Below are 14,962 nucleotides of genomic sequence, written 5' to 3' on the forward strand. Positions count from 1 at the left end.
CTCAGAAAAAGTATAAGATTTAGTTTCACTGTCACACTCTCTTGCACAGGTCAATTCCCTATGCAAATATTTAATGTTGGCACCACACATGACCTTTCTTGAACATACTCAGATCACCATTTGCTATTTTGTTTAAACACTTTCATATACCCACTCAGATTATCCTAAGGGAAACTCAAGGCTATTTTTTTTCCTCACTAAATAACATGTACAGTATCATCTGCTTTTAAAAGAACATGCCTTAGTTACTGACTTTTCCTTTGAGGCCCTAGAGAGAAGATTAACTAGCAGTAGCTCTACAAAAAAAATGCATCTGGAGGTCTAGATTCATCAAACTGCAAAGCAAAAATCTCCTTCAGTGCCTCCAGCTACCAGTTTTTGTAATAAACTAGAGAACAGTAAATCAAAGACACAGCAGGACTTTTACAGTCTTGTAAGACTCCGCATTACAAACCAAGTGCTGATGAACAAGATCAGTAACTATTTTCCATCATCCTCATACTGCTCTCTCTTTTTCATCAACAGCCCACTCACTAAACCATCTTCCATGGAGTTAGGTGTTGGTTTAACTACAAAACCTCCAGTCTACAAGGTTGCATTTGTTGTTGTTCTCTCCCTTGGTGACACCACACACAAAACCAGGTCACTGTAATTGCTCTGAGTTGGGGTTGGTAGATATGCTCTTCCCTACTGTACTCATTCTCTTAATACACCCACTGATGCAATTGGAAGCAGTCTCTTCATCGAGGATCAGTGCTTTGACTCTCACTGTGCTACAATCCGAATGGGAACAAAGACTGCATACTTGGAAATGGATGAAAGAAACCGAAGTTTCCAAGAAGCCACAGAAAGAACTGCATTTCTTATGTTCTGGAGTATTTTTCATTACAGTTATCTAAAATGCCTCTCTTCTAAAGGGTTTTGAGTTAGTTCTGGTTTGAGGATGGGTACCTGATTAGCTTCTGGGGATGTCTAGCTTCAAGGGGAGGTCGTGCTCAACCAACCTCGTGGTTTTCTATGATGTTGTCACATGCTGGGTGGATGGGGGAAGAGTGGTAGATGTAGTCTACCTTGATTTTAGAAAGGCATTTGATACTGTCTCTCATGACATCCTTATAACAAAGCTGAGGAAGTGTGGGATAGACGAGTGGACAGTGAGGTGGGTTGAGAACTGGCTGACTGGCAGAGCACAGAGGGTCATCGTTGGTGATGCAGAGTCCGGCTGGAGACCTGTAACCAGTGGTTACATATCTGTGTTGGGTCTGGTCTTGTTCAACATCTTCAACAATGAAGGGATAGTGGCCACCCTCAGCAAGTTTGCTGATGATAACAGAGTTGGGAGGATTGGCTGACACACCTGAAGGCTGTGCTGCCATTCAGCGAGACCTGGACAGGCTGGAGAGCTGGGCAGTAAGAAACCGGATGAGGTTCAACAAAATCAAGTGTAGAGTCTTGCATCTGGGGAGGAATAATTGCATGCACCAGTACAGGATGGGGGATGAGCAGCTGGAGAGGAGCTCTGCAGAGAGAGACCTGGGCATCCTGATGGACGACAGGTTGGTCATGAGCCAGCAGTGTGCCCTTGTGGCTAAAAAGGCCAATGGCATCCTGGGGTGCGTTAAAAAGAGCTTGGCCAGCAGGTCGAGGGAGGTGATCCTCCCCCTCTACTCTGCCCTGTCCCAGCAGAGGGCCACAAAAATGGTGAAGGGCCTGGAGCATTTCCCCTATGAAGAAAGGCTGAGTGAACTGGGTCTGTTCAGCCTTGAGAAAAGAAGGCTCAGAGGGGATCTAATCCAGGTTTATAAATATCTGAGGTGTGGGGGCCATAGTGGTGAGGCCAGTCTTCTTTCAGTGGTACATGGAGACAGGACAAGGGGAAACGGACATAAGCTGCAGCATAGGAAGTTCCACACAAATGTGCAAAGGAACTTCTTTACAGTGAGGGTGACGGAGCACTGGAACAGGCTGCCCAGGGAGGTGGTGGAGTCTCCTTCTCTGGAGATGTTCAAGACCTGCCTGGATGCCTACCTGTGCAACCTGCTGTAGGGAACCTGCTTTGGCAGGGGGGTTGGTCTCGATGATCTCTAGAGGTCCCTTCCAACCCCTACAATTCTGTGATTCACTACTGAGTTTGGAACAAACAGAGGCAGCCTTAAAATTCTCCAGAATCTATTTAAACCAAGAAGAAATTGCCTCTGAACAAATATCTGGAAAATTCAAAGAAAATTTCCTGTTTCCCCCCTTCTATAACTAGGCTCTCTGCGCTCTCAAAAATCAAGTTAAATCAAATTACTGAAGGTAGGACATTGTCCTCAACTCTAGCAGATGTCCTTAAGTCAAGGCTCATGAAAATACTCCAAAGCACTAATGCTGCTTCAATAAGAAGCTTCTACCAGCAATATGCCAGGAAGCCACAGCCTTTACAGCGACAGAGAGGAAGTCACATCTGTAATGTGTTTAAGAGACTAGACAAAATGGGAACCTCAGTGAAGTTTTTCCATTTAGATTTTATGGAGTTTGTGATAAGGTGATAAGCAGAGTTCACAGCACCTAAGCAGTCTAATTACCATAAAGGAATACGTAGATTTTCATTTCTACTTCAAGTTCAATTCTGAAATAACAGAGGTGGCAGAACAGCAAACAGGAGTACAAGAATGCTCAAAGGGTATATAAAATAGCAAAAGTTATTTGAAATAATTGCCTTCTCCAAATGAGCTTTTTGAGTGTTTCTCAAAAATGACTGTCCCAAAAACCCAAAACTCATTCCTCTGCAACAGTCAACTTGACAAGATTAAAATTTGTTTCCCTGAGGATGTCAAGAAGTAAGAATGCAAACAGTTAGAACTTAGCTAGACAAATATGATACAGCCCTGAAGACCCCTTACCACCTTGTAAGGTGTTGATAGTAACAGCAGTGTTTGGGGTGCTTTCAACTGAGATTCACAGGAAACAAATGGTAGAATCACCATTGGAATGCCACTGTCTTTAAAATGTCATGGATCTATTGTTTGAATTCAGTACACTATCTTCCTAGTTTCATTCCATTTATTGGAATAGAAGGTTTTTATTTTCTTATTTTTTAATTCAAACATGTCTGCTAGCAAAAGAAATTAACGACATTCACACCTGGTTTAGACTTCTAGAGAGACTATTGCCTATATAAAATGAGTACCCCTAACTAAGGACACTGAATCTTCCACACTATCCAATCTCCTTAGCCTGCTGCTCTCTTTGCAGCAGCTTATGGGCTTCAAGACCTTAAAGAGAATGAGACTTGACTGCAGCAAGCACAGCTAATGCTGAAAATACTGAGCCAGGCTGTTCATCTACAAAAACAAAATCAAATTTTGAACTTCAACTTCGTAAGAACATCAAGCAAAATTCTAAACATGAAAAAAATTAAACAGTAATGAATGTGCAGAGAGCCACAAAGATAATAAAGGGCCTGGAGCATCTCCCTTGTGAGGAAAGGCTGAGCAACCTGGATCTGTTCAGCCTTGAGAAAAGACGACTGAGAGGGGATCTTACTAATCTTTATATCTTAAGTGTGGAAGTCAAGGAGACGTGGCCAACCTCTTTTCAGCAGTCTGTGGGGACAGGACAATGGAAAATGTCCATAAAATGGAGCATAGGAACCACACCAGTATACAAAAGAACTTCTTCACAGTAAGGGTGAGCACTGGAACAGGCTGCTCAGGGAGGTTGTGAATTCATGTTCTCTGGAGGTATTCAAGGCCCTCCTGGATGCCTACCTGTGCAGCCTGCTGTAGGGGCCTGCTTTGCTGAGGGATTGGGCTTGATTTCTGAAGGCCCCTCTGAACCCCCATGATTCTGATTCTGTGAAATGGTATGACTACAAGAAGCAGAATGTTGCCACTGGTAGTTCTGGAACTGCTCCCAGCCAGTAGAATGCTTAGCATCTCACCTTTAAAAAACAACCTTATTAGTGTTATACTTCATCTGTGGAAAACAAGCCAGGGGAAGAGGAATTAAAAGTTTTAAAGACACCAAAGTAAATAAACAAAAAAAACACATAAAACATCCAAATCTACAAAAAAAGTAATCATTGCATAACAGTGAGGACATACAGTATGAAACATCCCCAAGCACTGCCACATATCCCAGACTAGTTAGAAAGCTGCTTTAGAGCTCTTATAAAAGTACATGAATATGTGGTGTCACTATAAGGTACACGAGATAAGAGAAACTGTCAAATTAAGTTAAAAAAAAAAAACAAAAACAATGATTGAAGAAGAACAAGGACCATTTTTTCTTTTATATTCTAAATTTAAAAATCAAAGTTATTTTTGTAATGGGAAAAAGTTGAAAACTTCAGGAAAAAAAAAATTCTGACTTGAAAGCTCCCATTTAAACACACACAAACTCTTCCTGTCTGACAGCAACTAACAAAGCACTGGGAGAATCAGAATGTTTCAAAAGGATTGATACCAAAGAAGCCAGTAGGGAATTGTCAGGAGTAAACATTCCAGATAGATGAGGAGGAAAACGAAACGCTGTCCTCATTACAGAATCTACCTATAACTTATTCATCAAATACAGTATGAGAAATAAAACAAAAGGTCTCCCTTTCCCGGCTAGGCTCAGCTGAAGCCAGATCAGCTGGAACAGCCCCATTACTGCTGCATAGAGCTGTGATTCTTCTGCTGGCTGAAGAGGGACTCATCTCCACCAGCAAGTCCAGAACAAACATTTTTGTGCGTTATGATACAAATATAACATATATAACAAAATAAGCATAATATAACAAAACCAGGGGGAGATTTCTTCATCACAAAAGAGATGAGATGACAGTACTGTAATTGCTGAAAGCTGTGGATAAAGTATAATGAAAAAAATCAAATTAATTATTGTGTGTAAGCACTAGAATTAGTTAGGCACAATTACATTCCAATCTCAAACATAAATTAATGCTTTCCCCCACTACATGAAGAGTTGATCCCACCTGGAAAAAGACTGAAAAAACCTGATCTGAGTAGTGCCATGCAAAGTTGTAATTGACAAAAATATATAATTCACCACTACTAGAAGTGCATCACTGAGAATCCTTTTCTGAACACCTACAACACATCATTCATAGAATCATAGAATTGCTCAGGTTGGAAAAGACCTTCAAGATCATCAAAGTCCAACCACAACCTGACCATACTATCCTAGCTCTAACAACCCTCCACTAAATCACATCTCTGAGCACCACATCCATATGGTTTTTAAACACGTCCAGGAATGTTGACTCAATCACCTCCCTGGGGATCCTATTCCAGTGCTTAACAACCCTTTCTGTAAAGAAGTTTTTCCTGATATCCAACCTAACCCTCCTCTGGTGCAACTTGAGGCCATTTCCCCTCACTTTGTCCCCTGCCACCAGTGAGAAGAAACCAACCCCACACTCACCGTAATCCCCTATCAGGTATTTGAAGAGAGCAATAAGGTCTCCCCTTAGCCTCCTCTTCCCCAGAAGATTCACTGACATAAGTATCTAGTGAACAACAGGGCAGCCTGTGGGCCAGCTATGGGCTACAGATGTTTTTCTACAAAAAAATACATGAAATCTTCTTACACAAGGACTGCAGTACACCAAGTCCTTACAGAGCCTCTTGCAGTTTATAAGCTTTTGCACACAGCAAATTCTTGGATGTGGCGACATTTTAAATATTGAGTTCAAGGAGGAAAAAAAGATAATTCAGCTGGCCTAGTACAACCCACTAAACACAACATTTAAACATCTCAACAGATCTTCTCCCTCTTACAACAGATTAGATTCCACAATTAATTTGGTCTCCTTTATCTCAGAGCTGACCACACCCCAAGAGCTATAAAACAAATCCTAAAGATTTTAATGAGTATTTTTCTCTTATATTTTCTTTCAGCTATCCGCACCTTTTATTTTTTTTTTTTCCCCCTCAGTGCACTATACTAATAGCTTCTTCTCATAACATTTCTTGAACACTTCTGGATCTTTACATTAAATTGAAACAAAATGAATTTTAGGAAGAAAGAACTAGTTAGAGACTTCCATAAGACAGCATAAGTTATTTCTCAAAAGTATGTCCTTGCATTGCACTGAAGCACCCTATCTTACTATGGCTCTAATGCAATATTGTCAACAGTTACAGAAATAATCTCTACATAAAATTTATCCTATATCATTAAAGAAACAAGTAAAACTAAAGTTCACAGAAAATTGGCCAGATGTCATTATATATTAGGTTCTAAATTTGAAAAGCTGTGTTTACATCAGACGGTACTATAAATAAGTTCTATATTAGTGCCAAACACTCCTACTTCTTCAGTTAGACCTACCATTAATAGTTTGACCTATCACTGTTCCTTCAATTCAGAAGTTTAATTTAGACCCACACAGTATCTACTCATTGCATTACAGAGCTGTATAATTCACTAATCAACAATAATTGACAGAACCACACAAAACAGATTACCCGGGAATTCTGAATGCATAACATGACAGCTATTTTCTAGGACATTTGAATAAATATCAACAGACTACTAGTAGGAAGCATGGAATACTAAAACTTTAAGGTATGCTTCCTAGTTTTATCTTTAAAGAACAGGTTAGAGAAAAAACATCCAACACCTAAGCATTAGCTTATACTTTGGCTTATACTGCCAAAGTATGCACTTCAGGTGAATATACCATTTGCTGCTATTCTGTTTTCCATAGCACATGTCTTGTTAAGTCCTTCGTCCAATAGTTCTCCCTTCCTTTGGAAGTCTGGTATAATTTCATCCCTTTTTGATAATACTTTGTGTGTATCTACAGCTTTTCTCCACTGTACTTTAACATGTTCTCTCTCCACCCTATTTCCAGACCTCCTCTCTATGAGCTTCACACCTCATCACACCGCACTTTTCCTTTATCATCGTAATTACATTCCCCCAGTCTTACTCTTTCTTCTCCCCAGCTCCATCTTCCCAGCTCCCAAACTGGAACTTCATGATCTTTAAGTTCCTTTCCAACCTGAGTGATTCTGTGATTCATCACAAGTTCCAGCTATGAGGAAAAACAAATGGATTGCTTTTGGTCTGTGAAACAAACCTAAAATCAAGTGCGACTCACACCTGTTGATCAGATCAAAAATAAATATCAGACAGATGACATCACCTTCTGTCTGACCATTCTATACTTCTGGTTTTACCCTTATTTCCACATGAAACGTGTTACAGTGCCTAATTCTACCATACATACAACCTACAACCTACTGCATGCAGAGAGAACAGTTTATAGTTACTTGCAGCAGGGTGATACTGCAGCCAGAAATCCCGAGTACCTTCTGGGCAATTTTCCCTTATTATTGGAGAGTTACTGAGAAGTGCCAATTCACAAGGGACTTTCGAGCATACGTAGCAACAATTGCTCCGAAAATTCCAACACAAACTGTCTTTATCCAAATTAAATCTGATATTAGGATCTGTGTTAACTGATACAAGGAAGTAAATCCACATCTCTGAAGTCGCTACAAAGACAGGTCATCATAGCTTTAAACACACATAGAAATAAAACATCAGGGGGTCAGATATTTAACATCTTATAGGATAAAAGCCTGTTCTAAAGCACAAAAAGAAAAATTACCTTACTTCAGCTGGTGGGTTTTGTGAATAAGGATTTGCAGAGCACGCCAAAATCCTAACTACAGCTCCAGGATGATACGTTTCCAGAATGTGCACTGCAGTGGGATACACTGGCTCCTCAAAAGCAAGTTCCACATAGTCCTGGCTACAGAAGGTGGTTGGAGTCCTCTTGAACGGCAGCCGAGCGCTAGGGCAGTGATCCCACCACGTCCCATAAGTTCGAAACACGGCAGTCTGAGTAAAGTCACCAGAGCTAGGGTACACGTTTGGAATACCTGCCAGATTCCACATGGTATAAGACATGCTGTTTTCACTACCATAATGAGAGCTGAAATCCAACACTTCTTTGGCATACTGAACTATCTCAACATTGATAGGTAAGGCTCGGGTGTTTGATTCAATAGCCCTCCGGCTGTTCATCTCCCCTCTTGTAGCTGTCCTAGCTCGGCGCCGAAGGCACATATAGTAAAACATGCTCAGAACTGTTAACATGGGAAACACCGGTGGCATCTAGATATGACTCATGAAGATGCAAAAGGTCAGGAGTCCTTTATAAGGTGCAATAACAGCTTGTGGTGTTTTGAAATAGAGCTGACAAAACAGAATGAAGAAACACAGTAAGCAGATAAAATATGTCCTAGGAAACAAACTTTAGTCTTTCAAATGTCTCTTAAACAACATACTGTTATTAAAACATTAACAAACTATCACATTTTATAACAATTATTTATTTGCAGGTTACTAGGTGTGGCTTACCACTTACTGCATTTAAAAAAGATTATGAAGAAATATTAGCCAAAACTAACCCTCAAGTAACAAAAACATTAATACTGAAATTGTTATTTTCAAGGATCTACCAAGAGCAATAAAAGAAAAAATCTTCCACTGACTCACAAAGTCAAGTACGAAACTAAAACTTCTACAGTAAACAACTGCAGAAGTTGTTTCCAAATTTACAAATAAAACTACCCATGGTGTACTTTTAAAATAATTTAAAGAAAAACCAACTTTTGAAATAAGTAGCTGGATACCTAGACAAGCTGCAGCAAAATACAGTGCAACAAAACCTAAGTTACTTCACTGCTTGCAATTCCCACCAAAACTATTCCCAGGACCCAGATTACTTAAGGAGAGCTCAAATATATCTAGACTATAATGAAGTCTGGAGAATAAACACACTGCTCAAAGACAGTTCATATAGGAAGTCGGACTGCTACCCCAGCAAACCTATTACTCTAGCTTGTCATTTTTATTCAGAGTAAAACAAAATTGCTAAAGGCAATTCATCTGAACCACAAACTTAACTCAATCCTTCCCAGATCAGAGAACTAGACCAAACAGTTTCACAAAAATACTGCCATTACCCTTTGAAGTTGTCCATGACAGCATTAACCAACCACTGAAGGGTAGCCAGCCTCCTGAAGGATGTTCACAATTCATTAACAGTATCATCTTCTTTTAAGCCACGCAACAAAGTAAGTCTTCAGAAGAGTGAAGGCATCAGAAGCAGAAGTGCCCATTGAAAGCATTTCAATTCTGATAAGGGAAATAATTTATGTAACAATTCAACAGGACTCAAGATGTAGTATATTTACATAGAGAGCCACCCTGAAAAAAAATAAAATAAAAATCAGCACAATTAAGGATACCAGTGTGTTTTACATAGCCTAAACTGAGCCACAAGTAAGACAAACAAGTAGGTTTAACTACTAGAAAAAGACAAAATCAAGATAAGCCTCTGTAGTAAAGCTTTACAACAGTGAAGAAATATTCATAGCTGAATGTTTTTGTTTTTTCAGGACACAGAAGGGCTGTATCATACTCCCTACTAATACAGATCCTCTTACACATGCTTGTCCCATATTTAGCAGCTACTCCATACCTGCATGACGTAAACTGTTAGATTTACCACCACACAACAGAACTTGGACTGTATTCTCTGATTTCTGCTAGTGGTACACCACACTCTAGGACAATAATACAGCACTGCATAATCACACCTCTCCACTACTGCAGACTGTTTTTCTGCCGGCTTCCAGATTAGCTTATTTGTCTGCTTTACTAGGAAAAACAAGGAGCAGTGCCTGCAACCTGCTAGGGGCTGGCACAGACATGACTAAGCCTATCTCAGAATAAATGTCTTCAACAGCCTGTGCTGGGGTTGCCAGTTAGCGTATCTCAGAGCATGTCGTAACCGCTGAACCAACAGCGATGACTCTTCAACTGCAGAAAATGTATCAAACAGTAATTAACATGATGCCTCTTCATTGCCTGGGAGACAAAAAGCACTTGTACCATTTGGAATGGGTGCATGTGGGGCCATATTTTGCCATACGGAACGGGTAGATAAGGGGCCAGACTTGAGAGTTCTTTTCAAAGTAGAAGTTTAAACTACAGTACATGAATAAGCAAAATAGACAGGAAACAGAGTAGCTTTTGTATGCAGGTCAGCGTGCATGTTACTTGGGTAACTTATACTCACAAAATGCACATATGAACAGCTCTCTTCCGTTAGAACACTGTCAACAAGGCACATGCAGCAATGGATAAGGCTGGCTGCACTGTTTGGTCTTCTTACTCATGACAGTGAGAAAGTTTACTAACGAAGTGTTCAGTTCTCACTTCTTTGCCTCTTCTATTATTAGCTTGTTGTTTAGCTCCTGTCCTTCATTCAGCTTCACGTGTTGACATAGCTGTCAACAACATGAATTGCTCCTGACATTCAGAGCAGAAGGAAATGCATAAGATGGCATTCTGGATCCACTTTAAGCTCTGCTGGAATGCCAAAGCCAAATAATGTCACATTTTCCCCAAACATCCCATTTGAACCATCTTTTAGAAAAGACACTGAGGAATGAAAAGTGCTAACCCTCCTGATCTCTTCTAAAATAAAAATAATAATAATAAGATTATAATTTGGGCCTGGGGCTGCCATAAGACACAAGTGAAGTTTAAAAATACATTCCTCTTCTGCAGTTTCCACCCTCTTAAATAAAGTCTCCTTACAGTTATGCCAACAGACATTAAACGTCAACAAACTCACTGGTGCCAAGCCCTAGCATCACGTGTCAATCAGCACAGACATGAGCTTCTCACAAAGTTTCACTGACGAGCACAGTTTGAAACCTGCTCCACATAACTTAGGACTTCACAGAGCTCAATTCTGAGTCAACCAGTTGGGAGTATGTCAAGAGAATTGCAAATCATTGATCTCACACAAGCACCCTGCATGACTTCACGCCTGCAGTGTGAACTCTGAGGTTCCTCCAGTCACAGCCCAACACACTACCGACCTGCTCGTGATGAGCAGCACAAACTCAGGCACGCTTCCTAGTAGCTCACAACAAGGAGGGAAACCAGCTGGCTGAGGGCCATTCCCCCTGTCAACTTTAATGACTTTCGTAAAATCGATAAGAATCTGATAGCCTTGAGATTGACATTGTTTCTTCTATTTTGGCTGATATGGGCCAACAGGCTCAAGTTGGGAAGTATGAAGAGCACAGAACATGGCTTTTCATATAAACACTCTAGTCTGAGCAATGCAAGTAAAGGGATATTAAAGAGTTAAAAGTAATACAGGATATAATAGCTTACGTAAAGTAAGAGGAAAGAGAAAAATATCACAAAAGAAGGATAAATAAAGACTAGGATAAATAAAGACTAGGACTACCATAAAAGTATAAATTCTTCCTCTGACATTTTAAAAGCATTAAGAATTATGAGGATTTAAAAGACCAACGAAAAATTGCTGAGAAAGTGGAAGGATAATAAGCTAGTGAAGAATTACATTAAACATAGATGAGTATGGCCAGGTGATACAGACAGATGTTCAGAAACTACCACTTGGTTAGACTTCTGATTAAAGGGATCTAATCCAGCAAGTATAAAAAAGCAGGCCCAGAGCTAGGCAAAGCATCAGGATAAACATCTCTGGAGTTTACATGGAGAATTTTTTTTTCCTTCCTAAACTGCTTGATAATTTTTAAGAAATCCCCTTGGACACATTCAGCTCTATCTTCCAATCACTGACAGTACCTCTGTCCTGCTGTACAGTCATAGGAAATTCATAGAATTACAGAACAGTTCAGGCTGGAAGAGACCTTAAGGTCCACCCAGCCCCAACCCCCTGCTTTGGGCAGGGCTGCCCCTGCACCCCCCCAGCTCAGCTGCCTATACCCTCACTCCTGCTTCATAGCCACAGAGCAGGCCCTGTTTCTGCAGCAGCTTCAGCTCTGGGGCCTACTCAGATCCATTCTGCCTCTCTCCTGCCAGGGCCAACTTCAGGCAGCTCAGCTCCTGAACCAACATAGGGCTGCCTCACAGAAATCAGGGCTGGCACAAAGGGGTAGCCAGACTACAACACCCTCAAGCCACCAAGCTCAAAGCACCATGGAAGGGGTGCCTTCAATTTTACACAAGAGATGGGACTCAGAGAATCAAATTAAGCTAGATCTAGAGTAAAACTTCCTTTGTAAAGAAATGCTACTTTCTTTCAAAATTCATCAATTACTTAATTGACAACTGTGCAAGGAAATTCCCTTCTATACAATTAACTATACACATGAAAAGCCTTCTGAGACTAATTCACCTCTTCTTCTTTCAATACATCTTGCTAAAGAAAAATGTTGTTTGTCCACATATTTAATTGGAACAGGCACTGACTAAACAAAAGCATTCAGGAACGCTAGATTTCTTCGTGTGACTCTTTGGTCAAGAACTGGAATGGGCTGCCCAGGGTGGTGCTTGAGCCACCATCCCTGGAGGTGGTCAAGAAACGTTTATATATTGCACTAAAGGACATGATGTAGTGGGGAAATATTGGTTGTAGGTGGATGGTAGGACTAGATCATCTTGGAGGTCTTTTCCTACCCTGTTGATTCTATGCTACTTCATCCTCTTTTACAGGGCATATCAATTCCACTCGCTAGTATTCAGTCTTCTCCCACAAGTACAGAAGTAGGGCATGTGGGCAATACATAGGTATTTACCAGCCAGAAAGCTAGAAAAATGTGGGAAGTACATACCAAAAATATTGGAGGGCACCCAAGCAAAGGATATGTGTAAAAAGCATACATTATACCTAGCAAAATAGAGGCTGGCATATTTCACCCCTGAGCAACACACTGTGTTAGAGCAGAGTTCATCCTGTTTCAAGAGAAGTAAATGCTGTATATATGAGCCACTGGTACACCAAATTTGATTTTTAAAAGACAGAGAGGCAATAACTTCTCTTTACAGCAGCTTTGCCAATCTCAAACTGGTGTCTCTGTACTTTCCTTTCACTTGAATATAAAAGAAACGGCAACAATGACAACTTGAATACATAAATGACAGAAACAATAGATTAATGTGATTTAGTGTATGTGCATCAGCTAAAAGATGGTCAGGGAGAAATCTCTTCACACATCAATGCACAGAGAGAATACTGGAGCCTTACATTATAGGCTAAAACAGAGCATTTTTACTATAGGTGAGCATCTGTCACTATTGATTGTGAAGATTATATCAGTGTCTGCACTCAAACTATTGAGATTTGGAGCTGATATTGATTAGAAATTAGTAAGCTCTTACAATGTAGTTTATACTCAGGCCCTACTTTCTGTTTCTTCGTGCAATGTCATCTGGCAGTAAAACTCTGCCATTTTACATATGTGAAACTTCTCAACATAGAGCTTGCAACAACAACAGAATGTGAAGACAATTCTGTCCATTTAAAATCTTGACTGTGTTGTTGTCATGAGCAACAAAACATTCACAATCTGAGCATCTCAAATTATTTCACAAGTTGCTCCTCCTCCCTGCAAGGACCAGCACTCACTGAATGGCTTAGAATGCAAGTACTGCTGAGACAAATGTTTATTGAGCATCTGTTATGTATCCAAGGTGACCACACTGCCTGTTGGAGTTTGTCTAGACATCGCAGAAACTACTTCCCACTACGTGCAAATCATCAGGTAAGCCTTTTTAAAAATAGCTCCTAAACAAAGCATAAAGCCAACAGCATTGTACCACTTCATTCTGAACATCTGGCCTACAACCTGCATTGGAAACCCCCACTTTCAGGAAAAAGGAAAGCCACGTGTCGCTCACATTGCTCCAGCCAGCTCTCTCCTCACTGTGTAAAAGCCCAACACCTTGCAGCCCCAAAGCTTCAGGAAGCCCAGGTATGAGCAACACACAAGCAGCACACCAAACCTGTGCACCACCTCACTCAGCACCGCTCTCAGTAAGCAGACCGAGGCCACTCTCTCACTGTTAGTTCCCACCACCCCACACGTTCATACTCTGCACACCACTGACCGGCCGGCCAACCGCTTCCTTCCTGCAGGTCATTGCCCTGCGGCCATCAGGCCACGCTGCGACCGCCCATCCACCCACCACCGCTCGGCAGTACCCCCGCTGGCCTTGCTTCGCCCCGCCGGTTGCAGTACTACACGTGCCCCCCGCGGGCAGCAGCCGGTACCAGCGGACAGCCCGCTGCTCCGAGCACATTAACGCCACGCGTTCCAATGCCACCGGCGCCGCCCCGCTACGTACGCCGTAGGCACACCTCGCACACCTTCGAGCTCCCCAGACACGTGCGCTCCCCCAGCTGCCCGCCCAACGCCCAGCTCTCCCCAGCTCCGGGCCGAGGCCTACCACTAGGACCGCACACCGGAGCGTGGCACGAAGCCGAGCTCCGGCACGCAGCCGAGCTTCCGCACCCCGCCGCCACCCGCCCGCGCCCCGTCAGCCCACGCGGCCCGGCGCGCACACACACACCTGCGCCCGCCCGGCCTACCGCCGGCCGCCCCCTCCCCGCTCTGCCCCGAGAGGAGGAGCCCAGACGGGCCGCCCGGCCCCGCCCCGCCGCCCCGCGCTGAGCCGCCGCCGTCGTACCCGTCCGCAGGGCGGAGCCCCCCGCGCCGCCGCGCCTAACGCCGCCGGAAGCCCCGCACGGCGAGGGAGGGCGGGGCGTCGCCGCACGGGGCGGGGCTGCAGGCTGCGCGTGCCCGCGGCGCGGCGGGGGCGGGCGCTACGGCCGTGACGGGCGGGGCGCTGGGGAGGGGCGGTGGATGGACTTTGGGCTGCGCGCTGTGCCCGGCCCGGCGTTCCGTGGTTTTAATTGCCGCGTGCAGTCAAAGCAACGGAGGGGGTTGAGCTGAGTCCTTTCTTGCTTATGTCTTTCTTGTTTTCTCTCCTTTGCCTGATGCTTGCTGGCTGTCACGGCTGTCTGGAAGCCCTTCCGCTCTTGTCCGGCCTGTGTCCGTGGTACTTAGTCCTTAAGACTTGGGAAAAAGCAGCTTGTAACTCCAGCCCCAGCCTGACCAGGCTCTTAACGTCGTGCTGAGGTGCCGGCATGCCATCAGGGAGC

General features: G+C 42.8%; 1 protein-coding gene across 5 annotated transcripts in view; it reads right to left on the minus strand.

The window, feature by feature from the left end:
* Positions 1–14,583, minus strand: part of FBXL4 (F-box and leucine rich repeat protein 4) — a 56,805-nt gene extending 42,222 nt beyond the window's left edge. For 3 of the 5 annotated variants that reach the window (XR_007374918.1, XM_048935413.1, XM_048935410.1), the window contains exons 1-3: positions 14,488–14,583; positions 8,973–9,216; positions 7,610–8,199 (exon numbers count right to left, since the gene is read on the minus strand). Coding sequence is in view for 4 of the 5 variants with exons in the window: in XM_048935413.1 (XP_048791370.1) it covers positions 7,610–8,118 (509 nt within the window). In the remaining variant the exon portion in view is untranslated. The other 2 variants (XM_048935412.1, XM_048935411.1) reach the window with 2 other exon arrangements.
* Positions 14,584–14,962: the final 379 nt, after the last annotated feature.

Source organism: Lagopus muta, chromosome 2 (genome assembly GCF_023343835.1).
Source record: "Lagopus muta isolate bLagMut1 chromosome 2, bLagMut1 primary, whole genome shotgun sequence".
Classification (NCBI taxonomy): domain Eukaryota; kingdom Metazoa; phylum Chordata; class Aves; order Galliformes; family Phasianidae; genus Lagopus; species Lagopus muta.